This window comes from Pempheris klunzingeri, chromosome 17, assembly GCF_042242105.1.
Source record: "Pempheris klunzingeri isolate RE-2024b chromosome 17, fPemKlu1.hap1, whole genome shotgun sequence".
In the NCBI taxonomy this organism is placed as follows: domain Eukaryota; kingdom Metazoa; phylum Chordata; class Actinopteri; order Acropomatiformes; family Pempheridae; genus Pempheris; species Pempheris klunzingeri.
This window is the reverse complement of record NC_092028.1, coordinates 7,173,884-7,197,871: the sequence shown is the minus strand read 5'-3', so window position 1 is coordinate 7,197,871 and position 23,988 is coordinate 7,173,884. Positions and strand designations below refer to the sequence as shown.

At 41.7% G+C, this 23,988-nt stretch overlaps 1 protein-coding gene across 1 annotated transcript; it reads right to left on the bottom strand.

Moving 5' to 3' along the window:
* Window positions 1–9,421: 9,421 nt before the first annotated feature.
* cbx1a (chromobox homolog 1a (HP1 beta homolog Drosophila)) lies at window positions 9,422–22,589 on the bottom strand. The gene is made up of 6 exons (XM_070847394.1): window positions 22,139–22,589; window positions 21,937–21,990; window positions 14,508–14,769; window positions 14,089–14,260; window positions 13,899–13,993; window positions 9,422–13,230 (listed from the first exon to the last, which is right to left on the bottom strand). Exons 1-6 carry the CDS (start codon window positions 22,587–22,589, stop codon window positions 13,080–13,082), a joined length of 1,185 nt encoding a protein of 394 aa, XP_070703495.1. The 3' UTR covers window positions 9,422–13,079.
* Window positions 22,590–23,988: the final 1,399 nt, after the last annotated feature.

Below are 23,988 nucleotides of genomic sequence, written 5' to 3'. Positions count from 1 at the left end.
GTCATCTCCTCTCTTAACTTATATGACAATTCTCTTGACTTACCCATATTTCTAACATGCAACCGAACATCAGTGTGAATAACCCCCCCCCCAGCCAGTCTGGGTATTTGATGTGTTCTGTCTCAAGCAAACCTGATGCAACTAATCAAGGGCCTGATTTTGCTTGAACCAACACCTTGATGTAGGATTCTATTCAGGAAGTTGAATATTTGAATTGAATTGAATAAGTGTCATATTGTGTTGAATTTGGAGAAACCAACTGTAATATTAGCTGTGTCGAGCTATTTCAGTTGTTCTTGTTTGAGCTGTTCATTGAACACAGTTGAACGTTTGTACAGGTTGCCAATACACCTAATTTGCAATCGAGGCTCAACACTTTTGAGTGCATCTGTAAATGATGTAAGTTACATACAAACAGAACTTAACATTGTGAAACAATTATAATTTGGTTAGGTTTAGGTACTGCCTTGATTAGATTTAGACACTTGACGGAAGTGACAGAAGATGTAACGTGCGTAATTTGACTTTGAAATAAGTCAACATTGACTTTTTGTTTCACACAGGACACAAACAGCAGCCTCCTTGGTGAGAGTCATGTGTTTGACTCATCCTTCCACCCTGGCCTCCTGCCTGATGACATGATCTGGCTTCCTCCTTTGTTCTCGTCATAATTAATATGGCCACTAGATCGATTATGTAAATATTGGTTGTTTTAGTCCCTTTGAAAAAAATGATGATATTGTCGTTTTCAGTATGAGGACAGGCTGAGCTATAAGTACACATAAGGAATTAAACATGGTTGCTATTTGATCTCTTGATGCCAGAACATATTTACAGATTTGACCTAAATCTTCAATATTCTTGTTTGTGGTTGAGAAAGTTTTCTCTTCAGAAGTAGTAGTTTTGATAATGTCAAGCTAGTAATAAATAATTTGTGTGATGTTGGCAAAGTAAATTTAGAATTTCTCAGAAATGAACACAGCCAGAAGATCATGCTATTTAAACATTGATTTGTAATGTTGGATTATTTATGCCAAGAACTCGTCAGAGTGGGTATTAAGAGTTTCACATGGTGGATACCTCATTTTAGAATTAAATTACTGTATATATGCCTGTCCCTTGCAGATATCTGTACAGCAAAGAGACACAGAGGACTGTCTGCCTTTTTTATCATATAATGACCTGTGTGCCCATCACCACCACTGATGGAACAAGATCGTATTAATCGTTTATTGGTGTTTATATTTTGTGAATGCCCAATGTGCTCGCTGGTATTCGACGACTTGGGACCTCATCTTCTTTAATATTAAAAAACAACAACAATGTATTTCATTGGAGTCTGTTGAGTTCCTTCTCTGGTGTCTACACACATTCATGAATCCTACTTCTTCTGCTTACACTTCTACCCATCCTACCTATCATTTGTTAATAATTTATAAATGTGTTGCCCCTGCTGAAACAAACTAATTTTATTCAGTTAGAAATAATTTGAAAAAAAATTACAATTTAACTTCCACATAATGTCCTGAAATTATGTCCTCCAGATCAAAGTGACAGATGCTGCCACTTTGTTCTGGAGGCCGATTTATTTCTGTTTTTTTTTTTTTTTTATTCCTTTTCAGTAGTGGCTCCATATGCTGCATATTCATATCTAATTTACAGCGAGGGAGTATACAGATCCTTTATTCTAGTAAAAGTGTGCCTATTACAAAAGTATGAAACTTGAAACACCATGTGTCCAACAGAATATCCACAATTCAAATGAATTTGATGGGGCCAAGAGACGTAGAGAGATAATGCAGAGATAATGCCAAAATGATCCAGGAAACAGTAGAATGTCTTTAGTTGCTCACACATACAAAAAAAAAATGAATTTGAATCACATCATTTGAATTTGTGTCTTGGAGTAACTACCTGGACTTTGATTGTTGGACCATCATTTTATGGTATCAGTACCTAGTTGCAAGTCTTATTCTGTTATGGTTCGGTCTCATCTCCCTCTTTTCCTGTTCTCCCTCCTCCCTTGTGTCTCCTGTATGTGTGTTTATTGGCGGAGCTGCCAGCTTCTCTCTGGAGGATCACTCAGCTGAGAGCCATTCAGCTGCACACCAATCAACCAATCAACCAACATACACAGTACTTGACCCCCGCTCAGCACTCCACTCATCGCCAATTTGTCAGTTGTCTCCCAGGGGCACAGACGCTACAGCCAATCTTGTAGTTTATACCAGTAATACTTACCTTTTGTCTCCTGTGCAGCAAGTCCTCTGTCCTTACCAGCTACACACACCACACTCTGGATCCTCGTCATCTGTCAGCTCCTCTCACGTTAGGATTCTGGGATATCCAGCCTCTGCCGGTTGCTCTGCCTTCCGCTGCCTCCCAGTCTTCTCCTCTGCCTGCCCTGTTTTCCACTGCTTGGAATCTCCTCATCAGTCATACCCCTCTCATACAATACAAACCCTGTTTAAAACACTCCTTTGGCTTTCAGGAGTCTGCATTTGAGTGCAACCTTTGAATTGAGCTTAATGTATTCAATACAGTATAATGCCCATTTTATAAATTATAGTCCTGTTTAGAGTAGAAAAGACAATTAATTATGAATGAATTATTTTTTTTACAAATTTTCATATTAAAATAAAGCAACATAATAATGTCTCACAAGTGTAAAGTGACAGACTGCATATGAAAGTGACACAACAGCATCCATGTCCTCCTCTGCCGCAGCTCTCTCACTGACCCAGCCTTGACATCTTGATGGGTCTGCCTGATAAAAAGAAAACTATACCCACGTGTTCTTTTTGACAACTGCAAATTCATAGCTTGGGTGGTAGAGCATTGAAGTAACTTGCCCAAACAATGCCATTAGCAAACACTCTGGCTTCTTAAACACTGAACAATTACCAGTTTTTCTTATCCATGTTGCAAATGATGATGTTAGAAGTCTGAACTTACTGGTTAGCCAGCTGTGTTTTATCCACTCACTGATGCATAGCAATGACCTGGTATGAAATTTGAAGCGAGGCTTTTACGGGGTGATCTGTCACTATCTGCATGTATATAATCCATCTTTAAAACAAAATAAAGACAACATGGTGCGCAACAGTTTATGTAGGGAAATTGCCAAGAGTTTGGGGAAAGAAGAGTGTGCTTGTCAACTACGCCATCTTACTCTGAGAAATGGAACATGTTAACCTTCCTCCAGCTGTTAGTAGATAGAACTTTGGCTCTATTTACTGTTAAAACACATGCTGCGGCCATCTCTGGCTTTTTAAAGGGCATCAGAAGACAGCAGCCCGTCATGTGTTCCTTGTCACCGACATGGGGTCTACCACTGGTTTTAGTTGCTCTCTGCAAGCCCCCATTTGAACCGCTGGTGCAGAGCTCCCTCAAGTTGCTGTCGTTAAAGACAGCTCTTCTCTTAGCCCTGACCTCGGCAAAAAGAGTAAGTGAGTTATGTGCACTCTCGGTCCCTCCGTCCTGTCTCACCATCAGAGAGGAAGGGAGTTCAGCCCTTTTGAGGCTGAACCCTGCGTTCATGCCGAAGGTTATAATCAGCTCTTTCAGATCGAGGGCTATTTCCTTATAAGGGTTCTTCCCCTCTCCTGAACTGTTATCATTGATTATAAGCCTCATTGACCATTTCATCGCTTCCACTATGAAAAGCTGATAAAGAACTTGATTAGTTTTAGAATCGAGGAGGAAATAATTAAAACTGTTGGCAGCAAGGGTAGTCCACCGTACTGTTGAGCTGTTAAGAACACAGCCATGTTTTTATGTTGAGTGGCGATAGTGAGGAGAAGTGGAGCGTCTTTGCCTCCATAGAAACAGTCGAGCCGTTTCCGCTATTAAAAACAGACACATAACATGATTATTCAGTATGGAAGGAGAAATCTTTTAAATTGGCTGGCCATTTTTGACTGGAGCCCCGGACCTCCGCGGATTGATAAAACAAACAGATGAAATAAACAGAGGAAAACGAGAATAAAATTTTGTCATCAAATGTTGAATAATGTAGCGGTTGTTTGAAAATGAATATAAAAAGGTATAAGAGCACAGCTTTTGTGCTCCCAGGTCTTAAAATAAAGAAGTCTAAGTCTAAGTCTAAGTCTAACAGAAGTCCTACTGATAGGGAAAAAAAGGCGTGAAACAGACATGAAAAGATAATCCCAAAGAAATACACTGTTTTGAAATTCGTGCACAAAAAACGAAGAAATGTCATGTCCATGGACACAAATTCATAGAATAGATTTCGTGACTATTTCACGAAACTTCCGTGAGACTAGGTTGTATAGTTAGAATGGGTGGTGCAAAGGCCTACACTTTTTACACACATTTTCGGAGCTTGCATGCTACCCATTAATGGACAACACCAGGCCTGGGCATCAGTGAGCATTGGTCCCAAACGGTAAATTCACAAGCAACCCAACAGTATGTGAATAATTACATCAAATATATGTTAATAGATTAAAATTAGCCTCACTTTTACCTGCTGCAATTTTAAAGTGGTCAAATGACCACTAAGGCACGGTGGCTGAAGATGCAGGAGCTTACTATTGTTAAGGACCATGCCAATGCTTGCAATGTATTTGCTGCAGAGGTGGTGGAATATGAGAGACAGGACAAAACCTATTCAGCAGTTTCACCAGAGTGGCAGTGTGAGTGTCAGTGCAGTTTCAAGGGCACAAACAGACAGGGAGAATGAGGCTCTGATTCAACTGAACAACAGAAAACAAATAATGGCTGAAGAGGAAGACAGAAAGCATGAAGCACTGATGGAGCCTCGACGGGTAGAAGCTCTCAGACAGGAGCAGGAGGAGGCCCTTCAGAGAAAGCTTCAATGCCTCGCTGTCGCTGACTATCAGTTAATGCAGATGAAAGAAAAGAAACTGTTGAAAAACGCAGAGAAATTGAAGGGAAAAAAGCTGTGTCAAAGAAAATGAATTTGAAGAACCAGCTGGAGGATATTGTCATGAGTAAAACTCTACAGGCAGAGAGAATTGGAAAAACTGAGGCCAGAGGAGCAGAAAATCAAGTTTGTTCAGTTGGAAAGAGAGGAAAGGCTGCTGCAATGGCAAACTGAACAAGCAGAAAGGTTCAGGAAGCTCCAGATACCCTAAACAGATTGTAAGGAACAAACTGGCAGTAATAAAGAAGGAGCAGACTACCAGGACAGCTCTGAGGGCGGAAGATATAATAGTCAAGGAAGCGGCTAAGAGCTGGGCTGAAGTGGCAAAGCAGCACAAGGAAGAGATGGAGAGGAGGGCTGCAGTGCTTCAGTCTGTTTCTGACCACAGATTGACTAAAATCCAGGAGAAAGAGCTGATGGAAAAGGCTGAGCGTCAGAGCAGCGTGGACTGGCTTCAGGCTCAGAAAGAGGATGACAGGTTGTTCCTGGAAAATGAAAAACTTGAGGCTCGGAAGATCAGAGAGAACAGAATCAAAGTAGACGAGTTCAGTGCCACTCTGATGGCTGAAAAACGTGCTCGCAGGTGAAGGTGAAGACCGGAGGACAGACCACTGCAAGAGAGAAACACCTCCGGCGGGATTGATCAGCGTGATCATCTTCTCCCATTTCCCTTTTTAGAACACCGTGGGGGCATTAGTGGTTAGCACTGGTGCCCCACAGCCAGGTTCTATTTAAGGACAGATGCCAGCCCTTCTGTGATGGATGGACAAACAAATAATTTTAAAAAATGTATATACTGAATAGTAAATTTTAATAATTTTAAGAGTGAAAAAGAAACATTTATACTTAAACCTTTTCTGAAAATGACAAGTTAATGCAGGATTTAATGTTTTATAAGACATGGGGACAGAAATTCAGAGCAAAACGTTAACATTTTTAGCAATGTTCGAAAATGCCTTTTGTTTATAACATTGCTTCAGGTTATATAACAAAAGGGGGTTTAGTGTCTTTGTCTCTGCCTTAGCAATATAGGAGGAGCTGAAACAGTGACAGTGATCACCTTAAGAACGGTAATCACAGTCATCTTAAAATCTTCACAGACAGGTCTAAGAACACAAAAGTAAGTACAGAAATTGGTGTTTATTCAGGTAAATCTATCTCCAAAAGGCTGTCTGGCCAGGTATGGGTGCATACAGCAGAAACGTTGTTCATTAATATTAGGAATAGGGTGAAATGATGTGATGTTGATGATGTTACGAACTCCTGTACAGTAGGTGGTGGTATACACCTTCAAATTGCTTGTTATGTGCCATTTAAACCGAGAGCAGAACACCCATGTCTCATGTCAACGTGCAGTAACAGATGGTTGTCAGTCAGAGTGAATTACATTCAGAGATACTCATTTTAAACAGGAGGATTATATTCAGTGGTGTGACGATGCCAGGACTGTTTGAGACTGACAGCTGTTGCGTAATCTGGAAAATATCGCTCCAAAGTTGAGTTGAGGGAAAGTTGTGCTCACCTTACTTTTGAAAGGAAACATCAGCCGTTGTGTTTCCATTGGCTTTCTTTCTTTACTTTTTTTGGTGTCCCAATTTCCCTTTCTTGGGGAAAGACATGACTATCACAGTGTACACTGGTGCTCTAGCAGTCAATCATCTCATGTCAACATCATAATATACACTATATTGCCAAAAGTATTCACTCACCCATCCAAATAATTGAAATCAGGTGTTCCAATCACTTCCATGGCCACAGGTGTATAAAATCAAGCACCAAGGCATGCAGACTGTTTCTACAAACATTTGTGAAAGAATGGGTCGCTCTCAGGAGCTCAGTGAATTCCAGCGTGGCACTGTGATAGGATGCCACCTGTGCAATAAGTCCAGTCGTGAAATTTCCTCGCTCCTAAATATTCCACAGTCAACTGTCAGTGGTATTATAACAAAGTGGAAGCGATTGGGAACAACAGCAACTCAGCCACGAAGTGGTAGGCCACGTAAAATGACGGAGCGGGGTCTGCAGATGCTGAGCCATACATCACCAAGTGCAATGCAAAGCGTCGGATGCAGTGGTGTAAAGCAGCCACCACTGGACTCTAGAGCAGTGGAGACGTGTTCTCTGGAGTGACGAATCACGCTTCACCATCTGGCGATCTGATGGACGAGTTTGGGTTTGGCGGTTGCCAGGAGAACAGTACTTGTCTGACTGCATTGTGCCAAGTGTAAAGTTTGGTGGAGGGGGGATTATGATGTGGGGTTGTTTTTCGGGAGCTGGGCTTGGCCCCTTAGTTCCAGTGAAAGGAACTCTGAATGCTTCAGCATACCAAGACATTTTGGACAACTTTGTGGGAACAGTTTGGGGATGGCCCCTTCCTGTTCAACATGAGCAAGGTCCATAAAGACATAGATGAGAGTTTGGTGTGGATGAACTTGACTGGCCTGCACAGAGTCCTGACCTCAACCTGCTAGAACACCTTTGGGATGAATTAGAGTGGAGACTGAGAGCCAGGCCTTCTTGTCCAACATCAGTGTGTGACCTCACAAATGTGCTTCTGGAGGAATGGTCAAAAATTCCCATAAACACACTCCTAAACCTTGTGGAAAGCCTTCCCAGAAGAGTTGAACCTGTTATAGCTGCAAAGGGTGGACCAACGTCATATTAAACCCTATGGATTAAGAATGGGATGTCACTAAAGTTCATATGCGAGTCAAGGCAGGTGAGCCAATACTTTTGGCAATATAGTGTAGCTAAATTATATTAAATGTTATAAAAACCATTTTTTAAAGCTCAACGCAGAGGAAACAGAAGTCTTCGTTTCTATCTAGTTTTTCCTTTTAATGGTCTTGTGTCTCCTACCTTGTCAGTAAAGTCCCTCCCTAAGAAATGTAGGCGTCGACATAGACCAGGCCCTGACTCTGGGCCAACATACCAAGTCTAATTTGCTCATTTTTTCCAGCCCACTGTGTCTCAAGCAGAGATGGAGATATTAACTGATGCTTTTACATTGCCCTGTCTTGAATACTTCAAGTCCCTTGTCACCTGGCTCGGCCAAAAAAACCCACCTGGAGAAACAAGAATGGAGAGGGAGACAGCCAACATATCACAGCAGCAGGTTGGAGCAGTTAATGTCCAGTCTGTGTAACTGTCAAACTCAAAGAGGACACAATGAGCCCATCTTAGTGTTGCCAGATCTCACGAGAGAACCACGCCCAAAGGAAGCAACTTGGCTCTCTCTGGAGAAAAAAACATACCTTACCACGATATATAAGAGATGAATGAAAATGAGAGTGAAGAAGCTGCATATAACAAACTGTTCATATCGGTGAAGGCAAAACAATATCTTGTTCGCCTGTGAAACAAAGCCTAGTATGGTGAAATAAAATGTACCGCAAGCCTCATTGATGACAACACTGATGTGCTTTCTGTTCATCAGTGCCGCCGTGTTTAACAAGATCTGCACGATGTGAATGTATTTCACACTTACAGAATCACCCCCCACCCCCTCAAATCACCCCCTTTCTCCCACTCTGTCCAAATATTACGCCCACCTAACTAAAACCAGTCTCATCGAATGTAACAGCCATGCAATAAATTCTACATATTATGAGGGTTATAATATTCCATTAGTTTCAAACGTATTTTGAGGTGTTATGACACAGGTTCATCAAATACAAACATTTCATTATAACTCAGCTATGTGGTGTTCAAGTAACAAAATCAAGACTGACATATTTCATCAAGTGAAAGAATGGGGGGGGGGTGAGAGATCCCTCCTTCACTTCCTGGATCAGTGATTACCTGACAGGACTGCCACAGTAAGTCAGGCTGAGGACATGTCTCTCCTGTTCACTTTGGAAATAGAACTCCCAGTGCTGCCAGAAATATTATGACGACACAGCTATTATACCGTGTGTGTGTGGAAGAGACAGGGAGGGGAGTAGAGGTGTTCCTGGACATGTTCATGAAGGTCTGAGCACCCACCTCACCCAGTCACACATCTAAGGACATCAAGATGGTGCGATCCTATGAACACGTTGGTGTGCACCTGTACAACAAACCAGACCGGTCTGTGAATACTGATGCCCTCTACAGAAAGGGACAGAGCCACAGGCTATTTTTCCTCAGGAGGCTCAGGTCCTTTGATGTCTGCAGTGAAATGTTGCACATGTTCTACTAGCTGAGGGTTACAAGTGTACCGTTTTATGCTGCAGGCTGCTGGGGAGGCAGCACGACAGCTGAGAACACCAGGCGGCTGGACAAGTGCTGGGTAGGAGCCTGGATTCACTGGAGAAGGTGGAGGGATGCACACAGAGCATTGCAGGCCATCAAGGACAACGTCAGCCACCCTCCTCACCACAGCCTGACAGGAGCTGCTGCAGTGGACGGCTCTGAGCAGTACAGACAGTCCTTTGTCCCCACAGACATCCAACGCTACACCACCTCAGCTGGGGGCAGCCTCTCATATATTTTTGTGCCATTAAAATACAAAAAGTGTTAAGTGAGAAACACTTATGAAAACGAAAAACCTTTATTGTCCAAAACAGACAGCCATGACCAATAAACAATATACATGCAACAGGACAACACAAGCTAATCCACTAAATACACAGAAGTTTCAGAGATATGATAGAAGAGCTAATTGGCAGACCCTGGTGCAGCTAATTAAATCCTTTCCTGTCAATACCAGACATTTGACTTGTAATACTGATGTTTACAGTGAAGAAACATCACACGGCCAGATGTTTCACATAATATCTTTCAGCAACCTTGTTAAATTATATATTTAATGGTGTGAAAATACAGGTACAAGCAGTAGGCTTAGACCCAGCATACAGATACTGATAGAGTAGTAACAGCATTAGCACAGTTATTTCAGAGTAAGAGAGGTTAGACTTCAAATGTGAGAAACTATTCACAGCTAAGCCAACTTACTTACAGTACTTATTAAAACCAGCAGCCAGCATCACTCATATTGGTGGGTTGAGGTTTTGCGTGAATTTTGGTTGTGACGCAAAAAAACAACTGCTGGAACTGAATGAAGTTGAAATACAATAAAGAAAAGATATTTGAAGAATTAAATTCTCTTTAAAGTCAGCAAGAGGTAATCCAAAGTAAACAGTTCAGAGAAAGGGAATTGGAACTAGCTAAACCGGGTCTGCTAACAGAGGAAGCTACTATGCTAGCTTCAATACAGTATACATAGAAATAAGCACAGCCGGGCTACATTCAACACATAAAAGACAAGGAAACATTAGGTAGCAGAGAAAAAAAACAGAGACAGACCTCCCATATTAAGCGGCCATCTTAATCAAAGATCTATCCCGTTTTATTTATGGAAATGTAAAAACGCATCTTAAACATAGGACGGTCTGTAAGTAAGAGGAACCAAGAAATACTCTAAAAATACTGAATGATCATGTCTTGAGTGTTGCCCAGCCAGTGCAAGCTAAAATAATACAGCCTAAAATAAAACAAAAAGTGTGTGTCTGAGTGTGTGAAGGTTAAAAACAAAGAGTGGAAATGATTATTCTAAACATACTTTCAAACACCTCCTCCATTAGCAGTGAATCTTAGCTCACCATCTCAGTTTGTTAGAGTATGTATCTATTGAGTGACCCGGATCAGGAAACTTCCATCTACCAGCCAAAGTAGCAGGAGCATAAGAATGAACAAGCCACTTTCACTATTGGCCAGACAAGTTTGTTGGCAGGTTTCATGACACCGTGGCAGGCAGAAAAGATGTGTACAAACTACAACCGACAAGTTACAGACATGTGGCTGGTTGTGGCTTGTCCAACACCGGTTAATTCAGTATGCGACTGTTAACTTTTGGTTCACCCTGGATCTTTATTTCCCAAGGAAACATGTTTGATAATAACCCATCAGAAAAGCTTGTTACCATTGCTCTGGTAGGGTTACATCAGTGAAAGGAAACTGTATAGAAAGGCCAACAGTCCGCAGGATGTTATTCCAACTGAGCACCAGGCAGCTGGTCTCTAACACACCTTCGACTGCATTTGGCATTAGTGGAAACTGTTCGATTCTCAGACAAGAACATTGATCCTTGGAGTTGTATAATGCGTCTGTCTCAATGATGATCAGCTGGTTCTTGACACTTTGCCCCTCTTACCTACAGATTAAAAAGGACAACTATGGTTCACTACTTTTACAAGTTGTCATTTTTTCTAGCCTTGTTGGCGTGCCTCCTACAGTGGGCTAGTAATAGTAGCTGGTAATGGCTGGTGAGCTCGTTCCACAGACTAGTCTGTTTGACGGTCTTACACCAAGTAATTTAACTGTTGCAATTTTTCCATGTCATAATTCGACCATGAGAAGTATGCTAGAATCGTGCCATACTCCTGTCATCTTGTTTGGTGTAAGGTCGTAACAAAACTCAGTCCGAGCCATCATAAGGCCCATTTCTAGTTTTGACGTTCCGGCTCATGCAAATAGAAAATTTCAATGACGTGAACATTGTCAGCAACCAATAGCTTTCTCCAGGACCAAACAGGAAGATGTCTGCTACTAAAACCAATACATTTGCAATCCTGAGGACACTATTTGTCTGTAGAACCCCTGCCGAGTCAAAGTAGAGATAAACCCCTCACTTCAAAACAGCTGTTGCAAAAGAGAAATTTGGACTTTCTGAAACCATTTGCGAACCATAAACAGCAAAACATAAATTTACTGTCTTCTGTTAGCCATAAATCATAATCTTAAAAAGGAATCCATCTGTAGTCTTCCAAATACTGATCCTGCAAGATCCCCAGTCTTTATAAAATCTGAAATGGTGTCAGTATTAAGTCTTTTCAAAGTCTTCTAGTGTATGATAGGCATTATTGTGTTCAAGAAAAGACCAAGACTAACTCACATTAGGGGGACTGCAACATCCTAGTATAATCCTTAATATCTACAACGCATATGACTGTTTCACAGAAAATTCGGCAGATGGACAGTTTTACATTCACAGAAAAACAGGGATTTTGTCCAAACTTCCACTACATTAGCACAAAAACCTTCAACTTAAAGTTGGATAAAATACAGACAAGTTCATTAATTTGAATTAAAAAAATCAAACAGGAAGCTAAGTACAAGCTTTGGACAGCAGCATCATCCATGGCTGGAATGACAGAAAAGTTCATCAGCTTTTACTGTTTTAGCAAACAACTGCAGGACATCTGAACACTGGCTGGTTGGCTGCTGCATTGGCTGGTAGGACATGTAAAGCCAAAGCCAATAACTGGTGGTCTTTTCGTGTAGACTGTAACCCCTCTTTTGTTAATCTGTCCATGCCAGAGTGAAATTTACAGTCGTCATTTGGCATTTGAAAGTTTCAATTGGGAAAAAGTATGAATGAGAACTGAGGTGGCACAAAGATAAAAAGATACTGAAAGAAATGAATGGTGTCTGTCCATTCGTTCCCTCCTCCAGAATACCTTACCTCATTTAATTCCCTTCCAAAAGACGTTCCCTCCAATGTATCCTGACAAAGCAGAATGGGAAGTTTGGGCTCTGAGCTGTTACAATTCACCTGCCAACTATCTTAACAGACAAAACATTTTGTTTAAAAACAGGACTTCTACGTCATGACCGGTGATTGGGGGTGGTAAAGTTGAGCAAAAAATGGCTTGCCAGCTTGCTCTGACATTAATACAACATTTAAGAGGTAGCTTGACAGCTTGTATTGTATTCCTGCATTTCCAGCACCAGGCACCTGTCACCAAATGTAGGACAAACACTTTTATAGTCATTTCACTGTATTCACGCAAATATTTGGCTTGTGATGCCAAGGAGGAATACTAGCAGAACAAAGGCACCAACTCCCTTCAAGTGACATGTTCTTGGTGAAGGAAAAACATTAAAATAAGAGACTAAGTGTCAACATACCTCTTTAAAAATAATAATTAAAAAATTACAGTCGAGATACAGGTGGGAGCATCTTTTGGAGGAAAGGATGCCCATCTCCTTGCAGGGCAGGAAAACAAACTTCTACTTTTCTCTGTCAGCTACATTGGCAATGCAATCCCAATGATCTGGGATTTCTCCACTTTTGCTGCCAAAGTGGCTGTTAGAATCAATTACCTGGACAACAGTTCACCAGCATATAGTTGATTTCCCACCCTGCACCTCCACACTTCCTTTCTTCTCCTCTGCCTCCTCCATTCATCTAGTCTTTTTTCTCCTCCTCTTTCTTCTCCTCTTCCTCTGTGGGGTAAGAGTGCCAGGTGAGGCGCTCCTCATAGAATGAAATGACCACCTGGGGACATTTGACGTTGGCCTCCTTGGCTGGGACGAGATCAGCCTCGTCTGAGTTCTTCCTGATTTAATTAAAGAGAAAAACTATTAAAGAACGCGAGCAGGAAAAGCAACACAGAAGACACAGATGGCAGAAAGACAGAGCAGAAAAGAAAGGGGAGGGAGAGAGACAAAAAAAGGGACAGAGGGGAGGGAAAGGGAAAAGAAGCAAAAGAGAGAACAAGACATTCATCTAGTTCCAACAATAAGCAAAGCAACTGATGCTAACCACCCAAGATCATTCTAAAGGACAGTGGTTCCCAATTGGAAGGTCAATTCTAAGAAGTATTACGCAGTGAAATTCTAGAACAGCACTTTCATTTTGAAACACTACTTTCTACCGGTAAAGAGCAGTGGTACAACCTGTCTGTTGACAATGCAACTGACCTTCACCTGTCTGTTAACAGTAGTGGACATTCCAGTGTCTCTGCCATTAGTAGTAGAAGTTGCAGAGTTGAGAATAGGGCTGAAAGCACTGCATTTTACGATGCACCATTATCAGTGTGTCACTGCTGTGGCTGGTCCATATAAATAAACACCACAGTTATGCTCACTTTGGACAGTGTTACCGAAGCTCAAGCAAACAGCATCATTTCAAGCATGCTGCCCATGTTTTGTCCACACTACTTGGCCATGTGTATGGCTCAAAGCCATCTCACTGGACCTTTATGAACTGATAATGAAGACCCACCACTTCATGAGGAACATCAGCTCTCCACTGGAGTCTGTAGCTCCAATAATCCTTTCTGGCTGCAGACCTCTGCCAAAACCTCTGGCCTTCTCACCCTGGAGGCAGGAAGAACAAGAGAACACATGACAATAGAAGAAAAAACAGACAGGAGATAATGCTGACTGACTGTTAGGATTCAGCATCCACTCACCTCCTCCTTCTTCTTCTTGCTCCCTCGCTCCTCTGAGAAACCCGAGGCCTCACTGGTGGCTTTCCTCTTACCCTCCTTCTTTTTCTCCTCTTTCTCTTTGTGTTTCTGCATGTACTCTGCGATCAGGTCAGGGCAGTCCAGGTTATCTTCAGGCTCCCATGTGTTATCCTCACTGGAAATGTGGTTGCAGGCAGCACACACGAATGAAAGATGTTTAAGATGCAAAATCATCTGACTTGAATTAATTCAAAATTCTTTTTCTTTCTCTTACGGATACCATTTTGTAAGGATATTTGCATACATAATGTTGGATTTATAACAAAAGTTTTGTAAACACCCAAACTAATCCTCAAATGAACATGAGAAAAATATGTCAGGGGAAAGAACATCAAGTGTTACCTAAGTGGAGACACACTCACTCTGAGAACCCCTTCCATTTCAGCAGAAACTCAGTTTTGCCCTTCATCACTCTGCGGTCCAAAACCTTCTCCACCACATACTCCTCTTCTTCCTCCTCCTCTGCCGCTGCTGCTGCAGCTGCTGCTGCTGCTGTGGCTGCGGCTGGTGGTGTTGCTGGTGCTGCTGGTACTGCTGCGGGTGCTGCAGGCTGTTCCTCCTCCTCAGCCTTCTTGCCCTTCTTTCCTGCAACGGCCGCCAGCTTGACGTCTGCTGAGGGTCCCTCTGAGAAACATGACATAAGGATAACAGATAATAATAAGAAAGATGATCAGAATAATTAATCGACTGACTAGACGGTGTACACTATCTCACTCATTTGGAACCTCAAAGCTTTCATTTTGAAACAATATTAATTTCACTGTTGTCTTATTTTTAGCTTGAGGTGTATCATATTAGGCAATTTTTGTTTGTATGGAAGTTCCAAATAATAAAAAAAAAAATCAAATATAATCAAGATCAGGATTTGTCCTTTAACTCCCACATAAAACATATTTCCAGGACTTCCTTTTTCCATCTACATAATATTGCTAAAATCAGACCCATCTTGTCTATGAATGAGGCAGAAACATTTGTCCACGCATTTGTCACTTCTAGGTTGGACTATTGCAACTCGTTATTATCAGGCTGCCCCAATAAGTCCTTAAAGACTCTCCAGCAGGTCCGAACGCTGCTGCTCGTGTACTGATGAGAACTAAGAGAAGAGATCTACTGGTGGTTCCTAAAGTCCTCTAAAGTAGTGCAGGAGTCAGAGCTTTCAGCTATCAGGCTCCTCTCCTGTGGAACCTCCTTCCAGTTTGGGTTTGGGGGGCAGACACCCTCTCCACTTTTAAGAGTAGACTAAAAACCTTCCTTTGTGATAAAGTCTATAGTTTAGGGCTGGCTCAGGCCTTGGGCCAGCCCCTAGTTATGCTGCTATAGGCCTAGACTGCCGGGGGACTCCCATGGTGCACTGGGCTCCTCTCTCCTCCTCTTCCTCTCCATCCTTACACATCATGTCTCTTTAATGTCTGTTACTAACTTGGTATCTTCCCCGGAGCCTTTCTGTGCTTTTCTCATCTCTCAGGTTCCTGTGGATCCTGGTCCTGGTTCTCCTGCTGTGGTTCTCTGGCTTCATGAGTCACTGCTGCTGATAGTCAGCCACTGACAGTTTTTACGGATATTAGTCGTGCTATTATTCATATATTGACTATTGTCATGTTTTTCACTGTTACCATATTGCTCATTATTAGTCTTATTCCTGCTGTCAGTACTATAGTTGCTGTTTGTTTTGTCTGTCTGTCTCTCCCTCTCTCTGTTCTACCCCCACCCAACACAGACCCCGACAGAAATCCGCCCACCTCTGAGCCTGGTTCTGTTTGAGGTTTCTCCCCGTTAAAGGGGAGTTTTTCCTGCCACTGTTGCCTAATATAATATCTGATGCTGCTCATGTGGGGATTCTTGAATTCTGAATTCCTGAATTGTTGGGTCTCTCTTAGTTAAAGAGTTTGGTCTGGACCTGCTCTTCATGTAAAGCATCTTGAGATAACGCTGTTGTGAACTGGCGCTATATAAATAAAGATTGATTGATTGATAACCAGGAACCGTATGGTTATTTTAAACCACTTGTTAATTGAATGTATGTAACCATTCACACCTACGGGCAATTTGGAGTGACCAATTAACCTAACCTGCATGTCTTTGGACTGTGGGAGAAAGCCGAAGTACCCGGAGAAAAGCCACACAGGCATGAGAACAACATGCAAACTCACAGAAAGACCCCAGGTTCAAAAAATGTATTCAAACCTGGAACCTTCTTGCTGGTAACAGTGCTAACCACCACACCACCGTGCTGACTTATATACCAGTTCAGCGTGTAATATTGGAATGATCTGCTTGAATAGAGAAAATTAAAGGCCCAATGAGGTGGCCAAAACTGCATTAAAACTGAAATGATGCTAAATGTCTTTAACTGGTGATTTGATCAGCAGCAGCAATTCTGACGCACATACAGAAATGTGTAACTGCCTCGTCTTTAACCATAGTAATACCGCTGTGCTAAGGCCCAGGACAAGGAAAACAAGGAAGCCTATGCATCAAATCCCTCAATAAACCATTGTTTATTTCAGTGAACTTTGTAAAGCACTGTGAGACAACTCTGTTGTGATATTGGGCTATACAAAATAAACTGAATTGAAAAAAGTTGCAAAATAGTACAACACTGACGATATAAGGCCTGATATTAAGTCTTTTTATGTGTCAAGGCCACTTTGGCCTTTGATAAACAGAAATTAATTGGGGAATTGCAGCCAAGTGCATCAAGGACAAAACCAGTGGTTCAGTTATAATAAGTGATAATACATTGTATGAAGACAAAACACTATGGAATCAACAATTAGGAGTCAGTGTTAACATTTTGAATATAGATATATTCAGCTGTCCATGGATCTTAATCAGAGGCTACAGGAAATAATTCTCTAAAATATAACCCTCTGCCCAGATGTCCTGACGCATTGCATTAATTGTGTTGTCAAATTCCTGGTTGCTGCTGTTACTGCAAGCGTTTTTGCTGCTGTCATCTGAATCCAGTTCATTTTGCTATATTTGTCATTGCAGCGGCTAATCACCAACTGTACTTCTAAACTTACACTAGTTCTGCTCCAGCATTCACAGGTCTCTCCTAACAACTTTCTCGCTAATCTCAAAGTTTACATGTTGTTAAGATCTACTTGTAGTTGCTTGCACAGCACCGCACCACAGATCACCTACCACTATGCAACATCGTGGTCCACTTTATACAGGTTTACACGTTACACGGGTATTTGACAGAGTGGGAGAAAATGTGCTACTGTTGATGCCCAGATTGATGATGGAGGAAATATGCAACTTTCTTTCACAGGCACAACAACCAGTTCCAAGTCGAGCATGCCAAGTTGGCCGTGTGGGTAATTAATTTTAGAATGGGCATTAGAGCCACACTTCAGGGCATCCACAGAACTGGCTGTTTGTCTGTGGTATAACTCCTCCTCCTTAGACCAGTGAGAGAAAAGATACTGAAACCTGAGTGTACAGGGAAAGAAAGGAGGAGGGGTCACCAGATAAAGAGCTTTGCCATTCAAAGGACTGCCTCTGACAAACACAGTGAGAGCCTTTGACTATTACAACTAGAGAATGTCTGCTGAGTGGTTCCATTGCAGCAGCAATTTTGGCATGAAACCTAACTAAAGAGAGCTTAAGTCACAATGTCATGCTTGGGCAAGGCTCTGTTGCAGTAGTGTCTCTTACTAAATGCAGCACACAGAATGAGCACAGAAAAATCTACATCTCCCATGAAAGAACTACAAGCACATGCACATCAGCACAGGTACTGATGCTATCATGACTTGGTTTCAGCCTTATCCGATTCAATTTGTTACACTGGCACGTGTTTCCATTTTTTGTCCACCACAACGATATTAATGATGGTAGGGTCAATAAAAGAAAAACCTGTCTGGATAATAATAAAGGACCAGTGAGTACCAACTGAGTAGTTGGTGACCCATTTTAAAAGTTTTATGTCTTCATAGAAAGGGTAGGGATGTCAAAAGTAATGAAGAGATGAACTAAGGCATTGTTGATCTTTAGGACATTTTCTGACCATAGAAAGGATACAGAATTTCACCGTTAATTAAACCAACTTTTCAACAAAATGAAATATACACAATTTTGAGTTAATAGGTTAACCCTGCAGACAAAACCACTGTTAAGGCCATTTAAAGTCATACTTTATCCAAATTAAAATTGTGTGCTGCAGCAGTGACAAGAACCAACTCAGAAAGCCAAATCATTCAAATGCAACCACCAGAAAGAAAGACAGAACCAGCAAACATGATAGTCAAAATAAAATATTTGGAAATATTCCATCTCTTGGAAATTTGACAAAATATAATGATGAATCGCTTGCTAAATGTGTTATCGTTATACATTTACTTGAATACGACAGTCATATAAAGCTTGTAACCTTTACAAAAACGCTAACTCATTACAACGTACCACATGAAATATAAGGCAGCTTGCTAAGCTAAACAATCAATTTTACATGTTACTCAAATTCTGGCTCTTGGGCTTACATTCAACCCCCTTAATTAAACCTTGGTATTAATTTTATTCTTGGCATTATACAAAGACACCAAGGGCAATTTGGAGATGCAGGTGGTGGGGGGGTCAAACCACCAACACTGGCCAGTAGAGGACCGCTCCTACTGCAGGAATTATACCACAGCCAAATGGCCAGTGAATGCCCCTTCTAAAATTAACTACTCACATGGACAGATGGGCATGCCCTGTTTTGAACATTGTGCTCTTAAAAAATGTAGAGTTCCACATTTAAAACTACATGCATACAGTGAGTACATTCAGGTTTCTCAGTGTATGTCATCACGCTGGAGATCAACAGTAGTGCTAGATTTCTCTGTTATAGTGAAAAAAATAGTGTCCCGTTAATTTAATATCAACTCACTAGTTATCAAATGATATGTGATAAACACAAGCGACTAGACAGTGCAAGCATACATGTGTTTTGAACTTTACCTGGACATTACTTAGGGCTGGGTGATCCATGGTGCAGAGCAACACTTATAATTCAAGGAGCCTTGCCTCTAGCATGGCAAGCTAACTACATTCACCATTGTCATGAATAAGAAATATTTAATTTTATTGATGTTAGCTCGTTTTGAACCTGAGCACTTCCAGATTAATACCATACCTGATGTGTTCTGACTAAAGTTAAGGGGTTAAGAGGTTTAGGTCAGGTTAGGCATAGCAGAGATCGCCTGGCAGAGATCTACACCCTACTGAGAGCACTTAATTGTAATTATTTATCATGTTTAAATACTTTTTAAATGAAATTTATTTTTACTTCATATCGACACATTGTAATATCCAATAATACAAAATGTCTTCCATGTTCTGCTGAATGTTATTCGTGTTCATATATATTCATGTTAAATGTGTTATGTCAATTCCGAATTGTTGGTTTTATACGGTTTTGTCCTGATAGAACGTAATATCACTCACAGTAATTCTAATCACTTGATCTTCACCTTGATGCCCTACATTTTACCCATGATGCCCCAATTAATTTGTATTTAACAAAATCCAAAGTGGCCTCTCCCTAAAATGACAATGCCAGGCCTGCTACCAACCTCAGCCACACAAATCTTTAAATCTCTGAAAACTCCTCTGAGCTTCACAAGAAGACAATTCATGTCCGACACATTCTTTGTTTTAAGTTAACCTATTTGAAGTAGCTACTTACCGGAGGCCAGACACCACTGGCACACTGAGCTTCTTCTCTTTACAGACACTTGCACTGCTCCCTAATGTGGGAGGTGGTAACCAGTGGACCAGACCACTGCCAGGAGGAGGGTCTTTCAAAACTTGAATGCATAGTTTTGCTTCTGTAATTAGCACAAGGTTTTCAAAGCATGTTATATTATTTAAATTTATATATTCACATTTTACTCAGAGAGGGACAACTTGTGCTCATGTTTTTTGGGGATAGGGATGGAGTTGGGGTTCCAGACCACATCACCCCCTTATTTTCCTCATAATGAAGTATGAGGCAACAACTACAGCTACTATTGCCAACGTTACTTGTGTCAATCAACAAAGTTCTTTTCATGCAAGTCCCATAGCAGGGAACATTGGTTGTTCTCCAAATGTAACAAGTTTACCTCTGCAGAGTCCAGTGTGCATCTCTTTCTGCTAACTTATAACAGTCACAATAAGAGTCAACAATGAGTGAGAGATCAATACCGCTCATTTTGCAAATCCAACATCTGACGGCATGTGTTGTGTCGTTCAACTAGCTCAAGCAGCAAGAGAAAAACGCCCCCTTCATGCCTCCCTGCAAACAGTGTGTGTGCATGCATTCGCAGAAGTGCACACACTGTGGTGCCTGCAACTTTGCACACGTGGGCATGTCGGACAACAATTTGAGAATAACAGTACAGTAAATGAAGGTGTCTGTACACTGATTGATGGAAGTGTGGAAGCCACCGTGCTGCACATCGTTCTTAGCAGTATACCAGCACGCGCATGTAGCCTCGTGCGTTACAATAAATAATAGACAAATGCAAATGTAAGTTCTGCCAATTTCGTTGAACTTGATTTGGCCACATTATCTTACAACTGACCACCACCTGAGGACGGAGACGAGCCGAGCGGCCTTGCCCCTAAAACGAGAGGGCAACATGGCTGGCGTGTTTTCCCTCAACAGCTAGCTGGCTAACATGAGCCTTACCTTAACAGAGAATGCTTGGGAGCGCTGGTGTGGAGTTACGGTAGGCCCGAGTAAAAACAGTTATTTGACCGTTTGTTGTAGACGTGTAACAACCTGAAGACGTGTCCGTGGCGACAAAAAAAAAACTACCCACGGCCTGAGCGGCGCGCTTTGGACTGACTTTCTCTTAATGTGCTTCGCTGCTGGATAAAACAATAGCCCCAGCGCCGCTAACAACCAGCACCGATCCCGTTCTGCCCGCCAACAGCACCACCGGACGTTACGTCAGTGGATATGGTGGCCAAAGCATTGTGGGAAATGAAGTTACAACAGCTAATGGTACTAAATTACAGTACACCGAATAACATTTTGCATACTAAATTAAGTTAAAATAGAAATATTTTATTACTAGGTAAGACCATGGAAATTCAGTTCAGTTACCTTCCACCTTTGGTAATACAACAATTGCTGCTGTTACGACATGGACCCATACATACATACATATTAGCACCCGTGCTAATAACAACTTAAAGAAAAATGTGTTAGTGTTCTAGAGGTGGCAAGAACAAGAACAAAGTTCGTTCTGGCCAGGACATTTCATACTTCACGGGAAACTCAAGTGCAGAACTCCTGGGAAGTCCTCATAGGGCCCTCTCACTGTAGCACACGTCGGGCGTGGGAATGACAATATTTCCGCTTTTCCGCACTAACCACGCCCACTTAAAATTTCTGACCAATCACACAATACACGAGAAAAAAGTTCTGTCCAGATGATGTGTCGAGAACAAGCTGCAAGAACTCCCAAACCAGGGCTGCGAGAAAAGAATGACGTCATTTTTTTCTCGCAGCTTTGTTCTTGCAGAGTCTGTACAAGCCCCTTCTCTTGTCATTGTAAAAAAAAAAAAAAAAAAGAGGTAGAGCTGCAGTGGGCCAATTAAATCCTGCTTGCAGAAACATGCCCTTCTAGCTCTATGCCACCAAGCTAGTTATGGCTGAGAAGCTAGGCTAAGAAGCTACGCTTGCTTCTCTGTTGTATAAGATTCAATAGAATCTTATACAACAAGCAGCTGCATGCTAGCCCCTTAGTAAACACCAAGATTGGTTTGAAATAGCCTAAATATATCAAGTCCAACATGATCTAGACTTATTACGAAGAGACGGAGACACTGCTTGGTCTGCCCCGAAGCTCCACACCTGCAGCCTGCCTACACAATAGCACAAAATAGCTCAACACAACTAATATTACAGGTGGTTTCTCCAAATTGACTATGAAAAGTCACTTTAAAAGACTACTGCAGTCTCCAAATTATTCAGCCCCTTCTTGATAAGCATCTTTAGTACTTAGTAGAGCACCTTTTTGCTGCAAACGTGCTGCATAGCCAGACATCAGGTTCTCAGTTCTGAGTTTCTGAGGAATCTGAACCCATTCCTCATGGGCAATAACCTCCAGCTCTCTAATATTCTTGGGTTTGCTTGCTTCAATCGCCTTCTTCAAGTTCCACCAGAGATTTTCTATGAGATTCAAGTCAGGCAACTGTGACGACCACTCTACTATCTTCCAGGACTCTTCATTGTCCTTTTGGAAGGTCCAATGACGCTCAGGCTTCAGCTTCCTCACAGACAGCATGACGCTTTCTCCCAGGATTTCCTTATACTTGACTGAATCCATCTTGCCCTCCAAACCCTGCAGGTTTCCAATGCCAGAAGAGGCAAAGCAGCTCCAGAGCATCACTGAGCCACCGCCATGCTTCACTGTAGGCAGGATGTTCTTCTCAGCGTATGCCTCATTCTTCCTCTGATTCATAGACATGAAACTTTTTTGCCTTTAATGTCCAAGTTGTAAGGCTGCAAAAACAGAGCCTATTTCATCAGCCTCTGATTTGGTTTCTGCATATAGTTCAAAAAGATAAGTGGGTTTTGATCAGTAAATACATTGATTGGGGTTCTGGAATCAAGGTAAACTTGGAAGTGTAACAAACCCTAGATTAATGCAAACGCTTCCCTCTTGATAATTGAATAATTCAGCTGTTAGGAGTTGAACTTCCTGGAAAAGAAGTTGTCACTTTGTAGGTGTACAGCACCTGTTCCAATATGGCTTGCAGCCACATGAAGCTTGAAAGTCTAATCCAGTGGAGAAGCTAACAGAACTGGAGCAGAACACAGCAAAGCTGTAATATTTCCAAAAGTTTGCTGACAACAGCTAAACCAAATGAATTTTCACTGTATAAGAGAATAGGCCATATGGTATTATGAATGCAGATATTTTTTGAGCTCTTGGGGTTAATGATACTTCCTAATATCCCTTTAATAGATCAAGTTTACTCGGAAACTTTGCTGCATAAACATGGTCAATACAATCCTCAACAAGAGTCAATGGATAGGAATCAGGCTTTGTCACAACATTTACTTTGTGAAAGTCTGCACAACATTGTGGGGACATCGAGGGTACAGCAATGTTATTATCCAGCATGTACTTAAATTTGCAGAGTCGATAGAATCTGTTCCATCAGATTTTGTTTTTGATGGTGTGTTCCCAAAAAGGTTGGATAACTTTTTATCAGTTCAGCCAACTCAATCTGCTTTTCAACAGGCAAATGACCCAACAAAACACACAGATACACTTCTGAGGAAGAGGAATCTGAAAAATCAGACTTTATCAGATAGATATTGTCTTCAAATACTCTTGCACAGTTCCTGTTTCATTTGTATTATTGACCTGAGTCACGACAAAAGGAAACAGTGTTGCCAGTGGTGATTGGACCAGTGGGAGCTGTGACCTACAAACTGGGAGAGCGGCTCCAGCAGATTCCATCTGAGGTTTCTGTCCAGTGGAGCGCAATTCTAGGAACAGCAGTCTCCATTTGCAAACATTTGTGATGCAAAATGGGTCATTCTGAAGAGCTCAGTGACTTCAAGTGTGGTACTGTGATAGGATGCCACCTCTGCAATAAGACGGTTTGTGAAATTGCATCCCTGCTGGATATTCCACCGTCAACTGCAAGTGATATTATTAGAAAGTGGAAGTGTTTAGGAACAACAGCAACTCAGCCACGAAGTGGTAGGCCACATAAAATCATGGAGCGGGGTCAGCAGATGCTGAGGCGCACAGTGCGCAGAAATCGCCAACTTTCTGCAGAGTCAATAGCTACAGACCTCCTAATTTCATGTGGCCTTCAGATTAGCAAGAACAGTGCGTAGAGAGC

Coding starts and splice junctions, on each gene's coding strand:
- cbx1a (XM_070847394.1), bottom strand. CDS start 22,589: ATGAATCAGAGGAAGAATGAGGCATACGCTGAGAAGAACATCCTGCCT. Junction 13,994..14,088: donor GCAAGAAGAAGAAGGAGGAG/GTGAGTGGATGC, acceptor TCCTGCCTCCAG/GGTGAGAAGGCCAGAGGTTT. Junction 13,231..13,898: donor CTGATGTTCCTCATGAAGTG/GTGGGTCTTCAT, acceptor TAATTAAATCAG/GAAGAACTCAGACGAGGCTG.